Source organism: Camelina sativa, chromosome 5 (genome assembly GCF_030686135.1).
Source record: "Camelina sativa cultivar CO46 ecotype springtype chromosome 5, ASM3068613v1".
In the NCBI taxonomy this organism is placed as follows: domain Eukaryota; kingdom Viridiplantae; phylum Streptophyta; class Magnoliopsida; order Brassicales; family Brassicaceae; genus Camelina; species Camelina sativa.
Genome location: NC_141884.1, coordinates 19,579,855 through 19,606,174, shown reverse-complemented (window position 1 = coordinate 19,606,174; position 26,320 = coordinate 19,579,855). Strand labels below are relative to the sequence as shown.

The following is a 26,320-nucleotide window of genomic DNA, read 5'->3' as shown; positions in this document are numbered from 1 at the left end:
CTGAGGCAGAGGAAGAAGAGCAACCTCATACGAAGAAAGTGAAGCTGTCGTCTCCGTTCATGTTGGGGCTAGCTTCCCCCAACCCTGGGCAACTACAGGGATATCTCAAGTTTATGTCATCTCTGCACACTAAGTTTTGGTTTATGAAGGAATTTTTTTTGTTTCCTGTTCTTTATTCGCAATCAAACCTATTGAATTTTGTTAATGGAAGTAGACTCTGTAATTTAAGAAGCGTTATCTTGAAAAGTTACATTAATAAAACAGAAGTGGTCGATAATCAGAAGAAGACGAGTTCACCAAGAAACATTGGACTGAAAATTTCCAAGTTGCACAGCACAATTATGCTTCAAGCTTTGCCCTCTTACGTGCCATGAACCGTTCTTTCGCAGCAGCAATCGCATCCTCTCTTTTCTTGTGGTCGTTAATGGGTTTCGGTACTTCTTTTGCTGCATCTTTGATTGATGACTCTCTCTCTTCTGTACCTTCTGTACCCATCTTCTTGTCAGAAACTGCTTCTTGTGGTTCCACACTTGTCCTATGGCTTGATCTAATATCTCCAGATTCAGGAGACATTTCCTTCTCCAGTGATTTCCTTTCTCTGTCTTCCCTTGTTTCTTCTTTTCTCAGCTCCTCGAGCTTCTTTGTCATTCTCTGTTCCTCAAGCTTCTCTGCATTTCTTTGTTCATCAAGTTTCTCTGCATTTCTTTGTTCCTCGAGCATCTCTGCCTCTTTAGCTTCGACATCTCGAGCTCCAAATGCCACATTTTTCCCAATGTTGAAGTAGAAATCACTCAAATCCTTCTTCTTTGTAACCTAACAGGAGATGAAAACAAATGAACAGAGCTGACATGAGTTTTCTATAGCTATAAAAAAAAAAAAAAAAACAGATCAGTTTAAATTCCACCAAAGCTATATGCTTATATTTTTCCCGCATTGCTAATACAGAGACAAGAAAATAATTTCTACCCCCACCCATCATCTACTAGCCACGACATGAAATAAAGTTGTACAAATAAAAGATTGTGATCAAGCAAACTAGTTCGCAAACCCTGAGACAAGAGAATGATTTCTAGACCCACCCATTACGCACTAAACGCCACAACCAGGGAAAAGTTTTGCGAAATATCAAACTAACTTGAAACAGTTCCCAGTTCCCAAACAAGAGCTACTTAAGTTAAGACGGAAACGAAAAGGACAAAACTAAGACTCCGGTAAGCACTAATATAGAAAAGCCAGAGAGGTAGAAATACAAAACATGATAGATATATAACGAAAGTAAAAACTTACATCATCTCTTTCCTCACGAAGTTCACGCAACCTTTCTTCTGCCAGCCATTTCTTCTGTTCCTCGAGTTTCCTTTTATATGCGCCAGTTACAAACTTTTCTTTATCTGAAAAAAGATGTTCATCTTTCTCCCTCTCCTTGGCAAGCTTTCTCTCATAAACTATTTCATGTTCCTTGTTTCTACGTTCTGCCTGTTTCATCAAATTCTGGATATACCTTGGCTGCAATTTACCAAAACACAATGTAAAATTGAAACATATAAGCAAAACCACTTAATCATGCTGAAAATTACTAAAGATGTAACATTCTAAAGAAACTGTTAGACCCCACAGATCATGCATTCCTCTTAACAAGATAGCAAGAGATAAAACAAAAATTAACCTGGCGCTCTTGACGATCTTGGATTCGAGGAAGAACAGCTTTTTGTTTCATGTCATCATAAACTTCATCATATGCAAAAGCAGAAGGATCCTCTTCTAAGGCTTTCTTATGCTGCTCCTCAATCTAAAAACAAACACAAAATCAAATTATAAAACTGAAGAAAACAAAAAAAGAAACAGAGTCAGGAGAGTGAATTGAGAAAAAAAGCTTTTACTTCTTTAAGAGCTTTAGTCTTTGAAGCTTGACGAGAAATCTCCTTCTCGACATCGTGATCTTCATCTTCACCAAATATTGAAGCAGCGGGTCGTAGTGGAGGTCGAGATGATGATTGCTTTTTCTGAGAAGGAGCTCTGATTTGCAATCCGTACTTCTTCATCTTCGATTTCTCTCTGCGAGATCGATTGAGAATTCGGGAAAATTAGGGCAATTCCTGCTCTTCGCAGATTCTGGGGAAGAAAAAGCCCTAATCACAAAATCCAAGGAAAAAACTTGGTTGATTCGCTGTAGAATCAATTAGGGTTACAATTCAAAAAACTGATTGGTGTGTATGTGCCATGGAAGAAGGTGAAAGAGGAAGAGGGAGATAAAATCGATCAACTAATCAAAGTGTCGATGAGATTATTAGGAAAAAAAAGAAACAGTAGAGGAGACCGATAATGTTACGGCCCAATTGTTTGATATTTAATGGGCCGAGATGTTTTATTTGTTTATTCACGTTTTTTTAAAAAACGGACATAACAATCAAATGAGAACATACCATAAATTGACTAAAGCATAGATGGATGTAAGCACACTAGTAGTAAAATAAGGGGAACTGACCTGGAAACTGAAAACCTTCGCTTCCAATGGTAGAAGAACAACGTCGTTCTTAGTTGGATGAGATGCGGCGGCCACGAGATGCACGACGGTGATGATGAATGATGATATGTGGACATATGTGATTGGTCGAATTTATTTTCATTTCATTAATCAATTCAGTCACAAATCGGTTTTGTTGTTTGGTTTGTATCAGTTTGGTAAGGGTAAAACTTATATATAAGTGTTATTTTATTAGGAGTAGAGTAGAGGAGATTAAAGGAGAATGAGTAATCAGATTTATTTTCGAAGAGTAAGGAGCAATAAAGAATTTGACCACGTTCACAGTTGTGTATATCTTGGTCAACATGGTGGAGCGTTAATTTTGCCAATTGCTCTTTATATGTTATAAATGACAGCTTAAATCCTTTAAATGCTTTACTGCCCTACTTTTTCCACACCGTTATAGATAAATTGTAGTATAGTTCTAACGCCCACTTACTTACTGTACTGACTTGCAATCCCCTTTTATTTAAATGGCAGACGTTACCCAAAACTAGTTAATAGATATCTTCGTTCCGCGGAGTTCTTATGAAGTCGAAGAATGAGAACAAATAGCTTCCTTACTAGTATATCTCTAGACATGCTCTCATGAAACCATAGCCAAGCCTATTTGAGGAAACACATACTCCACCATTGTAACAAATAGAGTACAAATTCAAATGCACGACCCAAACTATATCACAAAGATCTTTCCCAAGTCCCAACCATTGACTACTAATACAGCCTCTAGTCTGATGTCTAGATGATGAGGGGCGGAAGCTATTACAAGAGAGAGGAGATGGCGTTTAGACGGAGAAGACGTAGGCTGAGCAAAGGTAAAGTGTTGCTCTGTTTTGTGTTAGAAAAACAGAGTATCAAGAGATAGAAAACGATGGTGATGAGAAGATGTGAAGAAGAAAAGAGATAGAGTTGGGATCTCTTCCAGGAATTGATCTCAACAAGGGTTGTGCAAGTCCTCCTTGCAGGGCTCTAAGACAAGCTCTTTTGGGTAGTTAAAACTACCTCTTTTTGGTTTTTTTTCTTTTATCAAAATTAAAGCCAGTTATCTTACAATGGAGTCCACGATCTCTATATATAGAGAAGTAGATTAACATAAACAAAACCTAAAAGCAAAGAGAATATTCATCTCCCATAAAGAAATAGAAACCTAACATAAAGCCTAATTGGAAAATAAGTAAACACCAAAGCCGACACCACCGTAACTTGTTGGGCAAGAAACGCAACACCGAAGCCCAACAAGAGTGTAAATTATGCTGCATCAGGTCCCACCGGGTAGGGGAAGATTCGACCACGAATCTGGAGGCTCATTATCACCGTGGAATGGAGAAAGATGTTTGACATTAAAAACGTCTGACGTCCGCATGTCCGGTGGAAGCTTCACCTTATAGGCATTAGCATTAATACGTTGTAACACTTCCACAGGTCCGATCTTCCTAGACTTAAGCTTGTTATATTCCCGTGCTGGAAAACGATCCTTAGTGAGGACAACCCAAACTAAATCACCTGGCTGAAACTCCAATGCTCGACGCTTAACATCCGCAGCCGTCTTATACTTCAACGATGCATGTTCCAAATTTTCTTTAGCTTTAAGGTGAACATCCTGCAATTCATCAACAAAATCAACAGCTTGGCCATGTAGACGAGAGCGATCTGGCAATGTTGTTAAATCCAATGGGCAACGAGGAACAATTCCATAAACCACACGAAATGGTGAATAGCCAAGACTTCTATTTAACGCATGATTGTGAGCAAACTCGGCTTGGCACAACTTGGCATCCCAACTTTTGATATTATCACCCACTAAACAACGCAAAAGATCTCCAAGGGCTCGGTTAGTCACTTCGGTTTGACCGTCAGACTGAGGATGGTAAGCAGTGCTCATGTTTAAACTTGTTCGGAGTAGTTTCCACAAAGAGCGCCAAAAATGGCTCAAGAAACGAGTATCACGATCAGAAACAATGGACAAAGGCAACCCGTGAAGGCGATAGATTTCCCGAAAGAACAAAGTCGCCACACTAAGTGCATCAGTCGTCTTCTTGCAAGGAATAAAATGAGCCATTTTAGAAAAACGATCCACCACCACAAATATAGAATCGTTACCTCTTTGTGTTCGCGGGAGCCCCAAAACAAAATCCATACTAATATCAGTCCAAGGCTGTGTTGGAATGGGCAATGGAAGATATAACCCAGCATTAGATGATTTCCCTTTTCCTTGTTGACATACACGACAACGTTCTACAAAACGTTCCACATCCCGACGTAACGAAGGCCAAAAGTAAGTGGCTGACACTAAATGCAACGTACGATCCCGTCCAACATGTCCCTCATTGTGTAAGTCTTGAATTATTTGAAGCCGTAGACTACAAACAGGAACACAAAGGCGCAAACCTTTGAAGAGGAACCCATCATGAACTACGTAGTCAGCGTGTAGTCCCTGTTCTGCCGTGAGAAAAATCTTAGAAAAAAATGGATCGGTGGAATACAATTCCGCAAACGAAGCAAATCCCGGAACTGAAGTGTGAACAGTCATGAGAAGTGAGTGTCGTCGGCTCAATGCGTCTGCGACACGATTTGTCACACCGGATTGATGTCGAATCGAAAATGTAAATTGTTGGAGGAAAGCAATCCACGAAGCATGACGAGATGACACCTTTGCTTGACTGTCTAAGTGGCGCAAGGCATCATGATCAGTGAAGAGGACAAAGTCACGGTGGACTAAGTAATGACGCCAATGCTTGACAGCTTGCACAATGGCATAAAACTTAACATCATAAGTACTATAACGAACACGAGCTCCAGATAACTTCTCACTATAATAAGCGATGGGCTTCCCATGCTGGCTTAAAACTGCACCAATGCCTACTTTCGATGCGTCACAATGAAGTTCAAAAGTCAATGAAAAATCCGGAAGAACCAAAATCGGAGCTGAGGTGAGTTTTGTCTTGATCAGCTGGAATGCTTCGGTTGCTGCGGGAGTCCATTCAAACTTGACTTTCTTCATACAATCAGTAATGGGAGCCATGATCGTACTGAAATTATGCACAAAACGTCGATAAAAAGATGCTAACCCGTGAAAGCTACGCACCTCCGTGATAGTGCGTGGAATAGGCCAGGAGCGGACAGCCTCTACTTTAGCCGGATCAACTGCTAACCCATGATTAGAGACCACATATCCCAAAAATAAGACCTCCGAAGTTCCAAACTCACACTTATGTTTAGCAGCAAATAATTTCTCCTTGCGTAATACTTGAAGAACCTCACGAAGATGAACCACATGATCAGCAACAGAAGAGCTAAAAATGAGAATGTCATCAAAGTAGACAACCACGAACTTGCCAATAAAAGGTCGAAGAGCCTGATTCATAACACGCATAAATGTGCTTGGATCGTTAGACAACCCAAATGGCATCACCAGCCACTCAAAAAGGCCTTCACGTGTTTTAAATGCCGTCTTCCATTCATCTCCCGGTTGAATACGAATTTGATGATACCCACTCTTCAAATCAATTTTGGTAAAAATCGAAGCTTTCCCAATTTGATCCAACAAATCATCCAAGCGTGGAATAGGAAACCGATACCGTATAGTGATCTTGTTGATTGCTCTACTATCAACACACATTCGCCATGTTCCGTCTTTCTTTGGAATAAGTAAGGCGGGAACAGCACACGGACTAAGGCTCTCCCGAATATGACCTTTAGTGAGAAGGTCTTCCACTTGTCTTCGGAGTTCCTCATGTTCTTGTGGACTCATTCTGTAATGAGGTCTATTAGGCAGCGTGGCACCTGGAACAAGATCAATACGGTGCTGAATATCCCGTAACGGTGGTAGTCCAGTGGGGAGTTCACCAGGGAAAACGTCAACAAACTCAGCCAACACTGACTCAAAAATTGGAGAATGCGAGGAAGGCAACGATGCCAATGACGGGTTGGTAACAAACAAAGCCCATGCGATGCCTTCCGTTCGAAATTCTTCCTCAAAAGTAGCCAGAGAACAAAGTGAGGACTGTCCGTGCTTGGTAGAAGTAGAAGATGTCTTACTCGAACTAGAGCAAGAGGAACCAGGTAGCGATGGAGTCGGTGGAGTGAGTAACGGTTCGCGAGATGGAATCAATAAAATCTTATGGGCCTCCCAGGTGAAGGCATATGTGTTATTAACACCATCATGCGTGATTCTGCGGTCGTATTCCCATGGTCTCCCAAGAATCAAGTGGCTAACATCAATGGGAGCAACATCAAAGTAAAATCGATCCTTATATAAAGGACCAATTGAGAACGGGACTAGTGCTCTTTGTGTTACTCGCATGTCCACGCCGTCTCGCATCCATGACAAAGAGTACGGTGTTGGGTGAACCTCTACTGGCAGACCAAGCTTGGTTACCGCATATTCAGAAATAATATTGCGACAACAACCAGAATCAATGATGAAGGTGCAAATACGATCTTTAATCGTACATGTAGAACGAAAAATATTCGTCCGTAGCCAATGCTCCTCACGCTGTTGTGGTGTAAGACAAACATGGCGAGAAACCAATGCCATGCCATGATCACCATGCGTTCGTTGAACAAGATTGTCGGACTCCACGTCGTCTCCGTCCGAAGAGACATAGTCTTCATCGTTTTGAGCATCAACATCCGCTATGAGTCCACGTTTCTTCTGGTTGGGGCAAGCGGTTTGACGATGACCTCTTTCACCACAAGCATAGCACCGTAACGCATTCAATCTCGGTGGAGGACGCTTCAAGGTGGGATCGTCATCAAAAGTTTTGCCATCTGAAGTAGCTCCAATGGGGTCAGTTTTGTCATGAAGAGAGGTGCTTATGGACGCTGGTGTTGAGTCCACAAAGCGGCTTCGCGACGATGTCGAGACCCAAGAAGATGAACGAAGTTGCTGTTCAAACGACGCGGCACGCCGATGTGCTTCAGCAATGGTAGTAGGGTCGAACTGAGCCATTGCATTCTGGATTTGAGGACGTAGCCCACCAATAAACCTTGAGACAAGTTGGGTTGGAGTGTCGTATATGTCGTTTCTTGTCAATAATAAGTAGAACTCCTCTGCATAATCATCAACTGACTTGGAACCTTGTTTCAAATTTTGCAACCTTGTATACATGGTGCGTTCATAATTATGTGGAAGAAACGTCGCACGCAGCTTCTTTTTAAGTTTTTCCCATGTGCGAATTGGCTCCTGTCCCGAACGTATAAGAGTGGCTTTAAGCTATTGCCACCAAGAGGCAGCGTGATCACGAAACTTCGTTGCAACGAGAGGCACTCTACGGTTCTCCGGAACATCTTTGAACTCTAAGATTTCTTCAACAGCAACAATCCAATCTAGCAGAGAGTCACCACGAAGGCCACCATGAAATTCTGGAATGTCAACGCGAAAGCTACCTTCCCAACGTGTGTCCTGGATTCGCTGGTCTTGACGGCGGTAATGAACGAGGTCACCTTGCTGATGGTCGATGTTGACCAAAACATTACGAGCATCGTTGTCACCGGCTTGTTGTTGGAGTGGTCGTGGATTTGCAATACGAGCATCGTTGTCACCGGCTTGTTGTTGGAGTGGTCGTGGATTTGTTTGATTCGCTGTCAACACATCACACAAGTGTTGAATGGAAGTAGCAATTGAAGTCTGGAAATTCTCTTGCATCGTGAGTAAGGCTTTGGATAATTCATCCCAGTTTTGAATCGAATCTTTGTCTTCTGGTTTTGGAGCCATCGTGAAAGATGAAGAAATAACACCAGGAGCGGTATGAATCTGATACCAGATGATGAGGGGCGGAAGCTATTACAAGAGAGAGGAGATGGCGTTTAGACGGAGAAGACGTAGGCTGAGCAAAGGTAAAGTGTTGCTCTGTTTTGTGTTAGAAAAACAGAGTATCAAGAGATAGAAAACGATGGTGATGAGAAGATGTGAAGAAGAAAAGAGATAGAGTTGGGATCTCTTCCAGGAATTGATCTCAACAAGGGTTGTGCAAGTCCTCCTTGCAGGGCTCTAAGACAAGCTCTTTTGGGTAGTTAAAACTACCTCTTTTTGGTTTTTTTTCTTTTATCAAAATTAAAGCCAGTTATCTTACAATGGAGTCCACGATCTCTATATATAGAAAAGTAGATTAACACAAACGAAACCTAAAAGCAAAGAGAATATTCATCTCCCATAAAGAAATAGAAACCTAACATAAAGCCTAATTGGAAAATAAGTAAACACCAAAGCCAACACCACCGTAACTTGTTGGGCAAGAAACGCAACACCGAAGCCCAACAAGAGTGTAAATTATGCTGCATCACTAGAGATAGGTAAAAGGGTAAAAGTCCTAATCTACGACCAACCATATCTCAAAGGGACAAGTCTAAAGCTACCTCACAACTTGTATTCTACCACTCTTTGGTTTCTATATCTTTCTAACTCATCATCATATTACATAGAAGGTAGAAAAGTTAAGATTCAGGAATGTTCAAAATGTATCGGATTCTGTATGTTGATTATAATATGTATAACATCTACATTGATTCAAACCTCCAAAATAAGCTACTTTTCATCTTCCTTGTCCACTTTCTTCCCAATCCAATTGGCTACAATAGGAGTCAAAGCCACGGTAGGAGGAAACCTTATCGGGGATGCAGCTTTATGCGCTGCATATGCCAAAGCAAAGGCTCCTACTTTCTCTCCCGTCTCATTCGTCGAAATCCCAACCTTTAAAACAAAAACACATCGAAATCAGCTTTTTCACTCAATCCAAGATCAAGAAGAAGAAAAACATAAAACTTAGTATGATAAAAAAAAAACCTTTAAAAGAAGAGCTTGAACATCAACACCGGAAGTGACGAGGACATAGCAGAGGGAAAAGGAAATGAGTGAAAGAGTAATTGAAGTGGCGAGATAAGCACCACCATACTTAGCAAGCAACTCTTTAGCCTCATCTGTTTTCGACTTCTTCTTCTTATTGTTCTCTCCATCAATTCCTTCATCATCTTTCGAGCTCAATATCTAATAATCACATGTTCATCCAAAACAAAACTTGTCTAAATCAGCCTATCATTTAAGTCAGAAACGATCATATCTACTCACATATATACATCCCAAACACCAATTTAGTACTCTTAAAAGTTAAAAGCTTCCGCAGCTTCAGAATCCACCAAAAATTTGTCTAAATTGGCCTATCAATGAACTCAGAAACAATCATAAAGCACCAATTTAGTAGACTTAAAAGCTTCATAGCTTCTAAAACTTGGCAAAATCTGGCGAAAGAAGCATCAATTTTTGGACTCATATCATCAAGATTACGAATTAACATTAAGAAATTGCAAAATCAAATGAAACAAAACCAGAAAACGAAAAAGGAGGAAGAAACAAGACCTTCCATAAACCAACTTCGAGTCCATATTTCTTGGTAACTTCCTCAGCGGAAGGAGAAGGAGAAGACGACGAAGCGTTCTTCTTCTCAACCTCTTCGGCCTTCTCACGGACGGCTCTGCATCTGAATCTCGTCGACGAAACTCGAATTGAAGAGTAGAAGAATCGGATTTTCGGGTTGGTGGTGTTTAACAAGGAGGAAGAAGAAGAAGAAGAAGGAGGAACTTGGAGAAGCATCGCCATTGTTTTCTTCTTCTTTCAGCTCACCAGATAGAAAAACCAATTCTTTTCACCTTCTTATTATTTAATTTATTTATCTTTTCTTTTTATAATAAACACAAGTTTTTTTTATTTTCTTGTTTTTTGACCGCATAAACACAACTATTAAAAGTATGTTAAGTTAAATTATTTCGGATAAAAAGAACTTTAAAATTAAAATACTCATGACGTGTAGAGAGTTTAGTTAAATAACGGATGAGGTTGTTTTGGTTTTGATACACTCAACATACGTATGGCTAAAATGCAGGCCAAGTCGCATCTCACATTATTTTATGTATATACTGTATAATACATTTGTGTATATACAGATATTTTCGTTATACGTATCTTGGCTTTTGAATGTGTGTATAACGAAAATGTTTGTGTACCGTACTGTACTGTACACTGTAAAATTATAGGGATGTATTGATAAGTGATAACTGCTTACTTTTTTGAGGAATAATTGAAAAATAGATATACAGTATGTTGAGTACTAATGAGAGAGAGATATACAGTATGTTGAGTAACGTGCAACCCAAAAATTCAAGTTATCATCACTCATCACTCATCAGTATGAGATAAAATGGTATATACATGGATGTTTATGTAGGAATGTTCCAGACTTCCAGCCATTTTTTTGTGTGTATGAATACTATTCATATCTTGCAATATTACGCCTAATTTACATTGGGAAAATGTCATAAAAAGCCTGAACTTTGCAAAAATGGTGAAGAAAAGCATCAACTTTGTATATGTTGAAATAAAACTCTAATTTTGATTGACTTTCTAGTTTAATCCTAAATTTTCGTTGACTTTTCCAAATAAGGCACGTCGTTAAATAAATAAGTTAACAGCATTAGCTTTTTGATAAGAGATTCTGTTAAATCACAAAACGACGTCGTTTTTGTGTTTTAAAAAAAAACAAAAAAGAGACTCGAACCGCTTACCTAAAGGCTAATGAAGACATGAAATAACCAGCTGACCTAAAGTGTTTTCTTGACATCTTTTAGAAACGCATGTAATTATTTATACTGTGTATCGCTCGAGTCTTCTTCTCCACCATTGGAAAGTCACCGTAATCTCCATTGATACACTCTGTTCACCGTAATTTCTATTGTGTGTCGATTTCAATCTCTTTGCATAATCGATTCACTCTGTTTGTCGTACTCGTCTTTGTTAAAAGTTTCGATCTTTATTTCAGTTGAAACCCTAATTCGATTTGGATCTGAAGTTTAGGTTGTTCAAAATACTTTTGAGTGATATTTACTTTTCATTTCTCCATCTCCGACCTCGAGAGAAGCAAAAATAATGGCAGAAGAATCGAATATGAATATTGAGATCTGGAAGATTAAGAAACTAATCAAGGGATTTGAGTCAGCTTGGTGAATACGACCATGAATTTGAAGAAGAAGACTCTAGGCAACATACGGATAAGTATATTTGTTTGTGTACCTACAACAAGAAAATGCTTTAGCTCAATTGGTTAAAACATGAATGCTTTGCTTAGAGGTAACGGGTTTGAATCCCATCTTAGTAATTTTTTAAAAATACAAAACGACGTCGTTTCATGATTTAACAGAATTTCTTAACAGATATTTAATTTCGTTAACTTATTCTGTTAGATGATTTAACGATGTGCCTTATTTGGCAAAGTCAACGAAAATTTAGGATTAAACTAGAAAGTCAATTAAAATTAGAGTTTTATTTCAACATATACAAAATTGATGTTTTTTTCATCATTTTTGCAAAGTTCAGGCTTTTTATGACATTTTTTCCAATTTACATTATTTGCAATTAACCAGAGTTGCAAAGCAAAATTCACTAACCACAATTTTAAATTGGAACGTCTCAAACCTAACATCAAAGTAAACTAGCTATTATGTTAAAAAAAAAATACAGGAAACAAAAAATATTATCAATGCATTTAAAATATATATATATATATATATATATATATATATATATACTTAACCAAAATGTTTGTGTACTGTACTGTACACTGTAAAAGTATATAATTGCATCGACATTAAATCTTCTAATAGTCAGTCCAACGCACTTAACCATAAACTTTAGTGTTGTGAGATAGGCATCAATGGAATCTTATACTATTTGGTAGAAATTCATTGGTAATGTAAACCCAAAAATAATAGTATACTATTTTAAGTTGTTGTTTGTTAATATGGTCACATACAATTTGTATAAAAATAAACAAAAGTAGTGTTATGATGATTGTCCTAGAAGATGTAAAGAAAAAAAAAATCAAAAACAATATTGAGTGAATACTTTCAAAAAAAATAAAAGTGTACATGTATTACATAACTTTTTAATTACAATCAGTGAATCTTCTTTGAATCAATAAACTAAAAAAAATTTTGATTATATTTAACTTAAATGTAACTGTAAATACTAAATTTAGTTTTTAAAAAGATTACATTTTGGTGATTCATACAAAACACGTGGAGTTATACAGTGGTAACTAATAAGAGTGCGAGTCCGTAACTCAGAAGAGGACATGACATGTATGATATAACTAACTAGAGTTCCTAGCTATTAAGACAGTCCAAAAGAAAGAAAATAAGATGGCCAAGAAAACAGTAGTGGCCAGAACATTCTTCATCAACCTCTGGCTATCATCTTTCTTGATGTGGAACGGGTTCGGAAATCTCCAGCTGGAGTCGGTGCCGGGAACGTTCTTGATCCTGAACAAAGCGTAACAATTCATTGTCTCCTTTGATTCTTTTTTTATACCACATTTTGACCTCTTACTCGATGCTTCGCTGAATATCGTTTCTTGTTGAGTTGGATTAGTTGGTCGAGATGCTTGGCTAGCTTTCATTGCCTCCTCATCAAGCTTTATTATATCATCGTTCAAAATCTCGGCGTAACAATCATCAACGATTTCGGCCTGATCCTGCATCCCAATAAAAAAAAAGATCAACTCAGTTACAAAACTCTATACTCAAACGAGTAAAAGACAACGTAACTAAGGATGGTCAGCTCAAGAGAAGGTGGATCCAACTTTAGTGAATTTGATTTGGTTAACGGATAAGCTATGTTCAGTTCGGTGTAAGATTGGATCGGATTTACCCGTATTAAACATCATTTAAGGACACCTTTCTCAAAAGCAAGCTGACCTCGACAACATTTGATGACTCCGCTATGTCACCATTTGATAACTGAAGCTCAGAGTCATAAACCGAATACGATTTCTCCTCCTTCTCCGAACCACCGCTTTGGCCAGCGTATCCATCATCTTGCGCAACACCATCCTCTATATGCTTTTGGCTCGAACTAGCTCGAAAATCAGCATTTTTCCTTAACCGGCACACCACTAATGCATCCTATGAAACCCAAAATTTCATTATATCTTCACAACATTCAAACTCAAGAATTAGAAAAATAAAAAAAAATAAGAACCTGTGAGGCGCCATGGATGCAGTATTCATGCATAATCCACTCGGTTCTCTCCCCGCGAGGAGCTCGACCGATATGAAAGACTAGTGTTCTCTTGGTTCCAACAACTTGGTTCCCTGATTTTACACTCCTCTCTTTACCGGTAGCTTTCCAATATCCGAGCTGTGTGGCTCGACGACTCTGTGACCCGTGCGGGTACTTCCTCCCCCTCGCGCAGAAGTAAAACCACTCGTTCTCCGATTTCAGCTTCGATTCCTCTGTTTTTAGGTACTTAAATTCAAACTAGTGGTGATTGTATATCCAAAGTTATAAATATAAAGAAAATAAAGAACGAAAAATATAAACCTGGCAAGTCCCACGGCTCAAACTTGTAAATCTCAACCTCAGCAATCACAGCAACAGAGTGCTCATCACCATCGATTTTACGACGAAGATAGTAAGAGATAAGTTCCACATCCGTCGGTGAGAACCTAAATCCGGGGAACAAAGCCGACACAGCGATCGACATCTCAGCTTCCTTAGACATTTTTTGCTTTTTTTTTTTTGTTTTTGTTTTTATTTTCACGAACTCAAAAAATGCTTTGCTTTACATGAAGAAACATGCGTTATTAAATGGCAAGTGAGCGAGCAGAGCACAGCTACTTTGCTTCGTGTAAAGGTTTTGTCTATTTTTGATATTTTGGCGGCTTCATAGGGGGAAAAGGATGACATGGCGGAACGGGCGAATAACAGAAGAGTGTAATGAGATAGTAAAGGACAAAATGATGACGTGGTGATGTATTATTGGGCAGAACTCAAACCCAGCTCTGAAGTTCTCTCATTGATTCTCATCGACTCTTCATGTCTTAACACGTGGTTCAGTGTCTTCCTCGGTATTTGTAATGTGCGCATGACAATTGACTCCTTTTTTTTTTTTTTTGTTTGCAAAAGTAACGAAAATGAATTAAACCACTTTATACAGTTATTTATTTAATTATTGTAGGGTCCTTTTTATATGAATATCTAGTCCTTTTTTTTTAAAGTTATCTTATAATAATTACTTTTTAGTCGAAACAGAAAATATAAATATTAAATATCATGTGGAAAAAAAAATAAAGTAGAAAAAATCATTTCAGGTTTTTAATGTACAACATCAATCTTTTAGAAACAAGAAATTTTTTAAAACATCATAGAGAGGCATTATGTGACAAACACACAATTTTCATCGACCATTTATTTTTAATTTCAATTTAATTTTACTACAGTTTACTCATTGCCAAATACTTTTTATATATAGCTCTTCTCCTGTAAATATCAAAAGAGAAAGACATAAAAGTATTCACAAAAGACGAAAAGACGAAAGAGCTAGTTTGCGACGGATAACGGAAAAAACAAAGGGACTTTCTTTTTGTTTCTTCTCCCCACTTATTCGAGTCTGTCTATATGAATAACGCTATAAATAAATTGACCTACTAATCTAGCAAACTATATTGGGCTTAAGCCCACATACGTTGGTAACAATAGGAAACAGTAATCTAACTCATACAAGTATTAAAAAGTCAAATAAAATATTTACATAACCACCAAAAATCTTCTTTTGCTACTTAATTGACTAATTTTCCCGACCGCAATATATTTATTTAACCTTTTTCGTTTTCAGATCAGGTGTTACGTCAAATGACATGTTAACGACTATTTTACAAAACTTCTTTTTTGGTAAAAGAATAAACAAAAAAATTTGGTAGTATGTCACGCTTCTATAACCAAATACCTTTGTATATATTCCTCAATAATTTTCATTATTACATATTAAAAGAACAAAAAAAAAAACAGAACATTAATGATCAAAGTAGTGTGTATGTGTTTTTTTAATATATTTTCTGTTATTGTATCTTTGTATCTGTTTTTAGTAATTTACCTTAACAAAATAAAACTCCACAAAAGCACAAACAGAGAGAAGCCAAAGATCATACAAATCGTGTCTTGAGCTTTTTCTCTACACTCTTTCTTCTCTTTCCATTGTCTCTTCGTCCCCACGTATTCCTCATACCTTTCTTTAGCTCTTCTCTCTTCACCATCTTTACAACATCTCTTCCCTTCTAACAACCCTTGCAAAATTACCAAACTATCCTTCCCTTTCATACATTTTCCTTCTATGTCCTCTACTTGTAACCTCACGTCCCTCACGTGCACTTCTCCTCCCACCTCCTCATCCACCTCCTTCCACGCTTCCGCTGACCCGCATGACACAACTGCCGCCACTTCCGCCGCCGCTGCAGCCGTCACTATTGTCGAAAACCTTATCTCCAAATCACCCGTCAGCCAGTTCCGCCTCGCCGACACCGCCTTTCGGCTCGATATATTAGCCGACCGTTTCTTGATCGGATCGATCACTATCCAACTAAGTCTCATGCTCTCCTCCATATGTTTCACCCACGCATCGTAGTCCCCACCCGGATATTGAATCCGGGTTTGTACCGACTCTTTCGGGTCGAGTATATCCACCCGAAACGGTGACGTCAAGAACCATCCTGACTTACCTTTCTCTGTTTCCATCTCTTGTACCTTCGAGTATATAAGCTCTCCTCTGTAATACAAATCAACGGCTGAGATCAATCCCGCCGTGGGTGGATCGTGTTTTTCGGACCGGCACGTCGTGTGTTCAGTGAACGGGTACGAGTCAGCAAAGAAAGATCGGTAACCAGAAGGGAAAGAGGAGATAGCTTGGACAACACGTGGATCTTTGATCGAAGGCCACGTAGCGGTTGAGAGTTCTTGCCAGAGCTTTTGTTCCGTGCATAGAGTTTGGAGATAAGAGGACGTTGATGCGGTGGAGGCTAGCGTCGGACCATCGAGTCGTGTCAAGATTTGGGTTTGAATGATGTCCGAATGCAGAGTTGTGATTGAATCATCAACGGATGCCATGTTTTTTTTTTTTTTTGAATGAGGAGATAGATGATCAAATTTTATTCAAAAAAAAAGTATAAGGAAATGATTAAGAAATTAGAGAAGATGCATATATATAATATAATGAATGGGGTAATGATTAAAAGAAGAAAATAAAGAAAAGGATAAAGAAGGGAGACAGGTTCAGTCAACCGTGGCTCTTTCAGACTATTCTAATTCAAGTTGGGGCATGAATGATCAAAGTTAGATACATAGTTTTTCTAAGTTTCTATACATAGTTTAGATACCCACGCGTATACACACGATCTATATTTCTTTCTTTCTTTATCTTTTTTTTTTTTTTTTTTATAGCGATATTTTCATATTTCATTCTTTATAACTAAAAGGTTCTTTTTGTCTGATAAAAAAAATATTTTTTCCAGCAACATATTGGTTAAATTTCCAAAAGAAAAAAAAAGAATCATGAGTAGGGTTAAATATATTCAAAAACTAAATTCTGATCGTTTTAGAAAAAATATGATATTAAAATTTTCTGAATTTGGATTTAGATTCATACATCTTAATTTTAAATTCAGAATATTAAAATATCATTTGAATCTGTATATATATATATATATTTCCAAAAACGTAGAATTTTTAGATATACACTAGTATAATAATGAAAAAGTGGGAATTTCATGATTAAAAAATTATATTAATATATGTTTGATTGATATGTTGAATGTTAACTATTTATGAAAATAAAATTAATATACATTTTTTTACTTTATTGTATTTTTTGATCGAATACTGTAGTTTTTATTGTATTTTACAATTTTTTAAATTTAATTTTATCTATTTTTTTGTATAATTTTAGATCATGTGTATATTATGCATGTATCATTAAATTTTGTTTTTTTAATATTCAGATAATTGTTCTTTGTATCTGTTTTGTCAAAATTTAGATAGTTGTTCTTTGAATCTGGCAGATTTATGTATTCCGAGTTTGATATCCAACATTTCATGGTATTTAGTACTAATACGTGGTCTTCTCTATTTTTAGGAATTTTGATTGCATTTTTTCCATATTCGGATACTTTAACAATTCTGATATCTATTTCAATATATGAAACTCTTATTATTTAAAATCAGTACCGGTGTGAGTGACGACAGTGTCTAATCTTATTTTAATTTATGTTATCCTATTTTATAAATATGGATTTTTATCATGTCCAAAGAAAAAAAAAGGTTATCTAAAAAAAAAAAGAAAAAAAAAGTAGAAGCTTATCTTTAGTTCTGCAACGAACTACATATTTTCCACGTTACTTTATTTCTTGGTTGACTTATTAAACCTTTTGATATTAAAACCAAAAAAGTTGGCCAAGACACTTTTATTTTTCATGGTCGGTTCATATCTCTTAGACGGATTGGTCCAGTCAAAACCGGTGGTCTAATTATTGGCTCTCTTTCTTTTTGTCTACAGGTTGTGGCTTTTTTCATTAAACAAAGATCTTCAACAAAATTAAATTGATTTCTAAGGGAAAAAAAATTTCATAGTAACGCAGAGATTAGGCCATTCAGCCTAATTTTGTTTTGTGCATTGATGTTACTGTTGATTTTTTTTTTCTGTAATTAAAAGAAAAGTTTTCAACATTGAATTAATGCTATATGCATCAATAAAAATTTAATAACCTTCAATTGCTTATTTATATGAAAAAGAAAACGTTGAAAATATGGTTAAAGATACAAGCATGACAAATTTCATATAGATACATAGATGTTCAACTACTATGTAGTCTACATTCCTCTAAAATTTGTAGTCTAAAACAAAATAAAAATTTTACCACTACATTTTTTGGTTTGTATAGCTAATGAAAATAATATATCTATTTACATATTCTTATCACAAATTTATATTTGCTACAAATTAGTTTCAAAAAAATATTTGCGCCTATGCACAATTCTTTTTGTAATTTAAATAAATTTAACAATAAAGATAAATTCCATATATATATATATGATGTTTCCAATATAATTTTGAATAATAGGAGAATCTCAAAGATACTTTTTTCTAATACTACTTTTCAAAAATTACCCATCCCTAAAACTTTAACAAAAATGCTATTAAGTTAGTAACTCACCAGATTGTGACACGTGTTAGTTTTAACGATTTAATATCCAAGTTAGTAATTTATCAGATTGTGACACGTGTCAATTTTAACGATTAGAAATCACAGGTTTCAAGTTTGATAAAACGATGCATAAGATAATTGTAATCTTATTATATTAAAAAAATAAATTTGTTAATCCTTAAAGGAAAAGGATTGTAAATACACTCCACTATATAAGCAAATAGATGATGACATATTTTTCACCAAACATTATAATTTCGACTAGCTTTGTTTTTCTTGGTAAATTTTTTTCTTTGATTTTTATTAACCTTTTATTTGACACATCATTGTTCTTGAACAAGTCTAGAAGGCAATTTGTTTGTTGTCTAATCAAAACAACTATATAAAAAGATTCCTAGATATTACCATGTGTTTTCGTCGTCATTTTTTTGAATTTTGTTTTGTTTCTCAATTTCATAATACATACTGCGCAATCTTTGACTATGAATTGTTAACAAAGTTTTTTATGCATAATATAATTGTAATCTTATTATTTTAATTAATCCTAAAAGGAAAATGATTGTAAATACACCCCCACTATATAAGCAAATAGATGATGACCTATTTTTTACCAAACAAAATAATTTCGACTAGCTTTGTTTTTCTTGGTAAAATTTGTTTCTTTGTTTTTTTATTAACCTTTTATTTGACACATCATTGTTCTTGAACAAGTCTGGAAGGCAATTTGTTTGTTGTCTAATCATAACAACTATATACAAAGATCCTTAGGTATTACTACGTGTTTTCGTCGTCGTTTCTTTGAATTTTGTTTCGTTTCTCAATTTCATAATCCATACTATGCAATCTTTGACTATGAATTGTTAACAAAGTTTTTATGCATAATAACTAAGGTTTTTGGGATTAACAAATTTTTCACGTTGTTATTATCATTTCTATTAATTTGCAGGACATGTAGCATAAAAAAATATGAATACACAAATGCAAGATAACAACAGAGATTATATAATACTAGATCAACTAAACAGAAAGCGTTCTTATCGTCGAATGATAGTACGTCGAACGATAGTACGTCTTACAAGAAAGTGAGAAGCAAGAAATTTTAAAAAAAAAATAATGAGCTCATTGGAATAAATTTTCTCATAAAATACAAAAGGGATTAAGAAAAAATACAGAAAATTATTAATTCTACAAAAATGTAAATACTCACTTTTATATAAACATAGATCATCTCATATTATTCATCTAACAAAATAATTTATTCAAAAATATTGCTTTCAACTTTGTTCTATTGCTCAAACTTTTTTGATGGGAAGACAAATTTTTCTTAATTTTATAAACCAAAATATACTTCTACTTTCTATCTTTTCAGTTTGGAATAGGTAAGATTAATGTGTTGACCCAAAAAAATGGAAGATTAATATATGCAACTTTTTTTTTCCTAATACTGTATTTTAAAATTTATTATAGTAGTTTGAGATTGTTTTATTTAATTTATATTTTCATCTTTGAATTATTTGAGATTCATATATTACAGTGCTTATAATTTTCTATTATTTTATTAATTATGTCAAATTAATTTTCTTCTATTGTCAACCTTGATTGGTTGGTCACAGACCTTTTTTTTTGTGCAAACATAATTGTTACCATTCGTTCAATCTCAAAAGGAGATAAAAAGGAGAAGGTCATCAACCTAATAGTTGGATAAAATAGGCTAATCAAATACAAGCCTACCACAAACATAGATAGATTAGAAAAACATAAATTTTTGTTGATAGATGCATAGGAGCTTAGAGACAGAGGCTACATCATGGTGTGTCAAAGAAACTTCCATGAATAGATTGGGAAATTTAACATTAGTTACTATCAAAAGATTTTCTGAAGTTGGAAAAGGATCTTTAGTTTCATTGTTTGATGGAGCAAGCCACTTTGAGATAGCTAAAAGACGTGAACATGTTATCTCCACACAGGAGGAGGACAGAGCGGAGATTCTCTATATGGTGGAGGAGGTTGGACGTAAGGTTATCTCCCTAAGGGAAGAAGATAGGGGAGATTGGACGCAAGGTTATCTCCCAAAGAGAATAAGGCAGAGCAAAGGTTCTCTCCATGGTGAAGGAAGTTGGATGCAAGGTTCTCTCCATAAGGGAGGAATGCAGAACCGAGGTTCTCTCCATAATTATATTGTGATGTAATTTATTTTTTATTAAAATTTTTTTTTGAGCCAACAATTTTAGTGATTAAAGAAACTATGCAAAAGTGAATGTAAAGAAACATATAATAGTTGGCTTAGTTTGTTTATATAGACGTTTTCTAGGTGGTGGTAAATAATATATTTGTAACATACAATATACTTAGGTGTAAAAAATATATTTTTAATTGTAACATACATAAAAGATTTGTATACGGATATAAATCAGTGTATTATAACAAAACAAATTTATAAATAACATATAATAAATTTTTAATAAATTTTTATAAAATTTAATTTTATTTACAAAACTTTAAATCCGCACATCGGACAGGTCCTTATTTAGTTGATAGATAAAAACGTACTTTTAAAAATTAGTACATTAAAAAAGATATTTCTCAAAAAATTTCTTTATATATTTATTATTTTATGTTAAGAAGAAATTAGTTACAATCAAGAAAAAAAAGAGAGCAAAGAAACTTTATGCAAACTAACAAATATCAAAAGTTGATAATGTGTTTAAAGTGTTGTTAAAAACGGTGTAAAAGGTTGCATAAATAGTAGGCGTTTAAGCGATACCTAAACACCGCCTACATACATATTAATCACGACAAATAACTTTTGCCTAAAAAACCTATTAAATCAACGTATAGCAATAAAAAAAAAAAAAAAAAATCAAAATATCAATTTTTAGAAACAAAGAAAGTATATAACAGTGAAAACTTAACATATATTATATATACAAGTTTCTTTTATTATTATCCTCTAGAGAACACGTCTTTTTGTCGATGGATATATCATATAATCAATATAGCAAGTGTTAAGTGACGTAGCGTAAACGTGTTTTGCTCTTAAACAGAGATTACTGATTAGCGAGTGAGCTGTTATATTCGTGTTAGTTATTAGAAGGACCAGTGTTGATATTCATTGGCTTATGGGTCGTTTATATTTTTTTGTTTTTGTTTTTGCTATAGAGATTAATATTGAGACGTAAATTTGACAGTCCTTATTTTTCTTACTATTTCAGTATTTCTATATTAGTCGACAGATAAAAATTGATACTATTTTCTATTTTAGTAAACTGTGAATATATATTGTCTTTTGGTTAATAATTCAATGCTTTTAATTATTTTTTATTTATTCAGTTTGTTGAGAATAGAATCAATAGATGTAAAGTGGAGGTAAAGCTGCTAAGTGAATTAAAAAGAAAAAAAAGATGCAAAGTGAAATATTATTAATTAAAATATTAAAAGGAAGTATTAAATTAAACAAAAGGAGCCAAAGAAGAAACATAAAAATCGTAGTCCTTATCCAAATGTCTAATCATGTGCTTTTAACAAATAAACCTAAAGACTAAAAGCATCATTATTAGTGGAGTACCTCTCCTAAGTTACTCTCAAATTAATTAATTATATAATTAATATTTATTCAAGTAAAGCAATCCTAAGAGTATTTCTGCAAAATCATTCATTTACTAGAGAACCCAAATAAGGTTGCTCAATCTTTTTTACATAATAATTTTTAATTTATATTTAGTAATTATCAAACTTTAATGTAAGAAAGCAGAAAACAGAGCAAACTGAAATAGTTCTTGATTAAGACAAAAACAGAATTGAACCTTTTCAAGCTTTCTTTACATAGTTGTCCATCTCTAATAAGTGTTCGAGGAGAAAAGCTCTGCAAATGCTTATGAACTTCAAACATGAGCTCAAACTTGGCGTGATCTAAACTCTTCTTTTGGTCTGCCGTATCAAAATACTGTAAGTTTCCCACAAAAGAAATCCACCAGTAAGACAACAAAGCAAATCACTTGCAAGCGTTATAGCATTACTTTTGTTTCAGAGAGCTCATACCGAGTAAACAAAGTAGATAATGGTTGAAGAACATGAGATTATGAGTGTGATCAACATAATGATGTCACTCCAAGGTTGTGCATCAAATAAATCAGGCAATGTCACCAAGAGAAATGGAATTAGAGTCAGTAGCATAATCCCTGCAGGTTTCTTGTTCTTAGGATCCGCCTCTACGCTTGCTTCTGCAGAGAGCAAAAAACCAGAAAATCAAACAGACTTCACACATAATAAAGATCATATTATTGGATTCTTTTTGTCCTGTATATATATATTAAAAGATCATATTTATTAAAATGAGAACTTGTTATTAAACTCTTATACTAAACAGATTTGAACAAATGAATCTTTTCTTACCGAGGTTGTTCTTTTGATGGATGATTCTTTTCTGATTGACGGATCTGGATTAGGACTGGTCAAAACAAAGACAACACAAGCTCCCCATTGCATTGTCAGAGCAAAAATTGAGTGTCCTATTGTAACTCCTACGTTGTTTCCCACAATCATGAGAGCACCTTCGTGTGTCGCTGCTAGTCCTGGTGCTAAGATCAAGAAAATCAAGAAGTAAGTTAAGATTCTCAAATTTTATATTTTCAACTCATTTCTTAGTGGGAAGGTTCCTTACATATCATAAGCTCACAATCATTAACACTTCAAGAACATAAAAAACCTACTCATTCTACTCAAACAATACCTAACAACAACATTTGCAATCTAGAGTACCATACCTTTTCAAGTGAGATAACACAACCGCTGTTAGCATTTTGAGCTTGCTCTCTTCGCTTTTCCTTTACCTTGAATAACCCAATCATTGCTTCTGACTCTCATCAATCACAATTCTATGGTCATCACTTCTATAATATATTAAAAAAAATCTCTCCTTGTGATATATAACTACAACTATAAAACAGAGCAATCACAATTACAAACTACACATCACAATAATTGAATCCCAAATCCGAAGATCCCTAAAGCAAAGCTCTCTTTCACCAAATAAATAGATGAGACGACGAACCTTATCTCGCCGATTCGTTAGCCGGTAGACCTCGCCGTCCTCTTCCATCGCTGTGAATCGATTGAATTTCCAGATTTTCCGACGAATCGTCTCTTCCATCGCTGTTTGGAACGAGAGAGAAGAGAGAGAGAGTTGCGAAGAATGAAAGAAAAAATGGAGAAAAAAAAATATTTTATATTTATGCGTCTACTAATAGGGATAAGCCACGTCGCGTTACTCAGGAGGTTGCTCAATTCCTTCCCAAAGCAACGATACTCTCAATTTTTTCTCGGAAATGAGTTTTTAATTGGAATTTGGGGTCCAATTGTGAGAGTAACCCAAAGAGTATTCCCCACTAAAGATGGTCTAACAACTCTTTAATGTTCATGTTCCTCTCTATTCCATCAACGACAAGATTATCCTTTTTTTTTTTTGTATTCTTCTGGTCTGTGTATTAATGTTTGTTTGGTTTTGCTTCGCCGATTCATTATCTTTTTCGTTTTCGCATCAAATATATATATTTTTTTTTTGGTGATAGAAATATTAGTCATAACAACATAAGAAGATATCTAAAGAACGTAAACCAGAATAAGTCGGTACGATTTCACTCGGACACTTCCGCTATAGCTTCGTGTGTACACTCTACCGCAAAAGATATATAGAACGAAAAACACACCGATTTCAAGTTTATATATGTAAAATGTCCATTAGATTAGTTGGTTGCTTTCATTGTCCATATATGGCGCTTAAGGGTTAAAATTATGAGACCAACTCACAATTCATGTTTTTTTTTTTTTCGAATTATCTTTATGTTAATGGTCCGTTTGGGGCCACTTAAAGTTTAAGGGTGACGGGTCTAAAGGCCAACTTGAATTAGCAGCAATCCACTAGATATTATGTTGCGGTTATACATCCACCATTACAACTATCTCTCTCTCTAGCTTAAGAATAGATTACAAGAATAAGATTAAGGGATGAGATCATTTAGCAAACTCGATCACACTTCACAAGCTCTGTTTTTTTATGACAGAGTAACAGCCTTTAAACCGGCTTACAAACTCTTAACCCAACCCAAAACCGGATTCGACTTGGATCTTTTTAAAAATGCAATTACTCCCAAGCCTTTGAGTCGTCTAGAGTCTCTCACTTCCACTTAATCGGGTTTAATGTGCACACGTTATCGAATTGATTGTCATCTCGTCATCTATCTGCAAGCAACATGGTATTACTTAACTTACTAACTTGTGTAAGAATGATCTAACCGATAAAATACTTAAAAAATATACATTTTTTGAGTTTTCTATGCAAATATTTATGAATTATTATTGATGAATGGTAGACTTCAAGAAAAATAATTGAATACTATTGGTTTAGAGTTTTTAAAAATTGTAAACCACAACAAATAATCTATGTATCATCAACTTTTATCATGTTTTCTCATTTGCTGTAATTTTATAGTCACGTTTTTCTTATGAGGACTATTGATACGTATGTTCAATTTCTGCATTTAATGTGGTGGGATTCACCCTGAAACCGACGTTTCCCCGACTTTAAGATAGTTAAACCCATGTGTATGATGTGGTTATAGCTAGTTCGCATATATTTTGGGACCCGGACACATGCATTGATAACAGTTTACGGAAGAAATAAATAAGGTAAATTTTGACTGAATATTGCTACTAGAAAATTTCACTCTATTAAGAAACGTGTCAATGAGTTCACATTTTAGCCTTCAAAAATTAACTTTAAAAACTCAGAATGTGAAGCTAACAACTATACTAAAAGTGAAGATCAATAACCATTCTTGCTTTAGTTGTGTGTAGGGGAGTTTGGGACAATGCGAGCACAAGTATCCTTGAGGAGAGGAGGGAAGAACGGATTCAACGGAAACATATGGGGCCAAAAGTTGGCATCTAAGGCCGAAAACGCTTTGCAACATGCGCCTTCAACATTTTCAAATTTTCCCGAGAAAATTGATCTAGAGATTTCTGCACCAACATTTTACCAGATCAATGGGTAAGCCGGGTGGCAAAAGTCCTGGAATCGTCGGTGGCTTTTGCATTTGAGCTACTCCTTGAGTGAAAAAAATGGCACCACAAAGGGAAACCATTAATAAGATTGAGACAACAGCTTTGCTTCCCATCTTTCTTGTTAACTATTTTTGCCTTTGTTTGAGAAAAAAAAAAAAAAAAACTATTTTTGCCTTTCTTTTTTGGACTATGTTTAAGATTTAGACTCTTGGGATGGTTTTGGATACATGAAGAAGCTTCGAATTTATAGGACAGGAAACAATATCAGTTTCAAATTTGCGTCAACATGTAACTCATATGTTGGTTAATGTATTAAACTTTCTTACATTAAGTTGAGTTGACTAATGTAAATGTATTGTGTTACTAGTTTAAGTTTTAAAACGGGAATCGAACTTGAAAACCTGATTCAGCTCTACAGTCTATTGCTATTAGTCTCAACTCTCAACCCCAGTGAAGGTAGCTAAACCGGTTTCAAGGCCCGTATAGTGGATTGGTACAATTACAACTGCAAATAAATTAGCACATCTTTTGTCAAAAAAAAAAAAATTAGCACATCTAAAGATATAGAAACGTCCTCGTCCACTACAAATGTTAGGCTAATTCCATATTCCCTCCAGCTTCCATTTCTTTGTTTTAAGAGCTAGTAGTACAAATATAGAAACTGGCCAATTGTTAGAAATTTGGGTATTTTCGTAGGCAAATTTGGATCCGATGATG

General features: G+C 35.3%; 3 protein-coding genes, 1 long non-coding RNA gene and 2 pseudogenes across 6 annotated transcripts; all 6 read right to left on the bottom strand.

Annotated features, from left to right (window-relative positions):
* Positions 1-196: 196 nt before the first annotated feature.
* LOC104787000 (uncharacterized) lies at positions 197-2,334 on the bottom strand. Its single transcript, XM_010512488.3, has 4 exons — positions 1,881-2,334; positions 1,667-1,789; positions 1,288-1,506; positions 197-813 (listed from the first exon to the last, which is right to left on the bottom strand). The coding sequence occupies exons 1-4, from the start codon at positions 2,040-2,042 to the stop codon at positions 340-342; spliced, it is 978 nt and encodes a 325-aa protein (XP_010510790.2). The 5' UTR covers positions 2,043-2,334; the 3' UTR covers positions 197-339.
* Positions 2,335-8,918: 6,584 nt separating this feature from the next.
* On the bottom strand, positions 8,919-10,303 carry LOC104786999 (uncharacterized). Its single transcript, XM_010512487.3, has 3 exons — positions 9,879-10,303; positions 9,309-9,509; positions 8,919-9,215 (listed from the first exon to the last, which is right to left on the bottom strand). Exons 1-3 carry the CDS (start codon positions 10,116-10,118, stop codon positions 9,051-9,053), a joined length of 606 nt encoding a protein of 201 aa, XP_010510789.1. The 5' UTR covers positions 10,119-10,303; the 3' UTR covers positions 8,919-9,050.
* A 2,186-nt stretch (positions 10,304-12,489) lies between these two features.
* LOC104786998 (NAC domain-containing protein 40) lies at positions 12,490-14,210 on the bottom strand. 2 transcript variants are annotated; one of them, XM_087450450.1, is made up of 4 exons: positions 13,893-14,210; positions 13,551-13,804; positions 13,221-13,474; positions 12,490-13,044 (listed from the first exon to the last, which is right to left on the bottom strand). In XM_087450450.1, the coding sequence occupies exons 1-3, from the start codon at positions 14,071-14,073 to the stop codon at positions 13,226-13,228; spliced, it is 684 nt and encodes a 227-aa protein (XP_087306576.1). In that variant the 5' UTR covers positions 14,074-14,210; the 3' UTR covers positions 12,490-13,044; positions 13,221-13,225. The 2 variants fall into 2 exon arrangements, with proteins under 2 accessions (XP_087306576.1, XP_087306575.1); XM_087450449.1 differs by having other exon boundaries at positions 13,268-13,474; positions 13,893-14,201.
* A 1,076-nt stretch (positions 14,211-15,286) lies between these two features.
* On the bottom strand, positions 15,287-16,731 carry LOC104786997 (F-box protein At2g27310 pseudogene; annotated as a pseudogene). Its single transcript, XR_015557214.1, has one exon. The product of XR_015557214.1 is annotated as an F-box protein At2g27310 pseudogene (transcript).
* A 5,448-nt stretch (positions 16,732-22,179) lies between these two features.
* LOC104786996 (uncharacterized) lies at positions 22,180-23,944 on the bottom strand. The gene is made up of 4 exons (XR_015558528.1): positions 23,308-23,944; positions 22,937-23,121; positions 22,583-22,764; positions 22,180-22,487 (listed from the first exon to the last, which is right to left on the bottom strand). It is a non-coding gene; the product is annotated as an uncharacterized LOC104786996 (long non-coding RNA).
* Positions 23,945-25,291: 1,347 nt separating this feature from the next.
* LOC109133022 (uncharacterized) lies at positions 25,292-25,877 on the bottom strand (annotated as a pseudogene).
* Between the last annotated feature and the right edge of the window lie 443 nt (positions 25,878-26,320).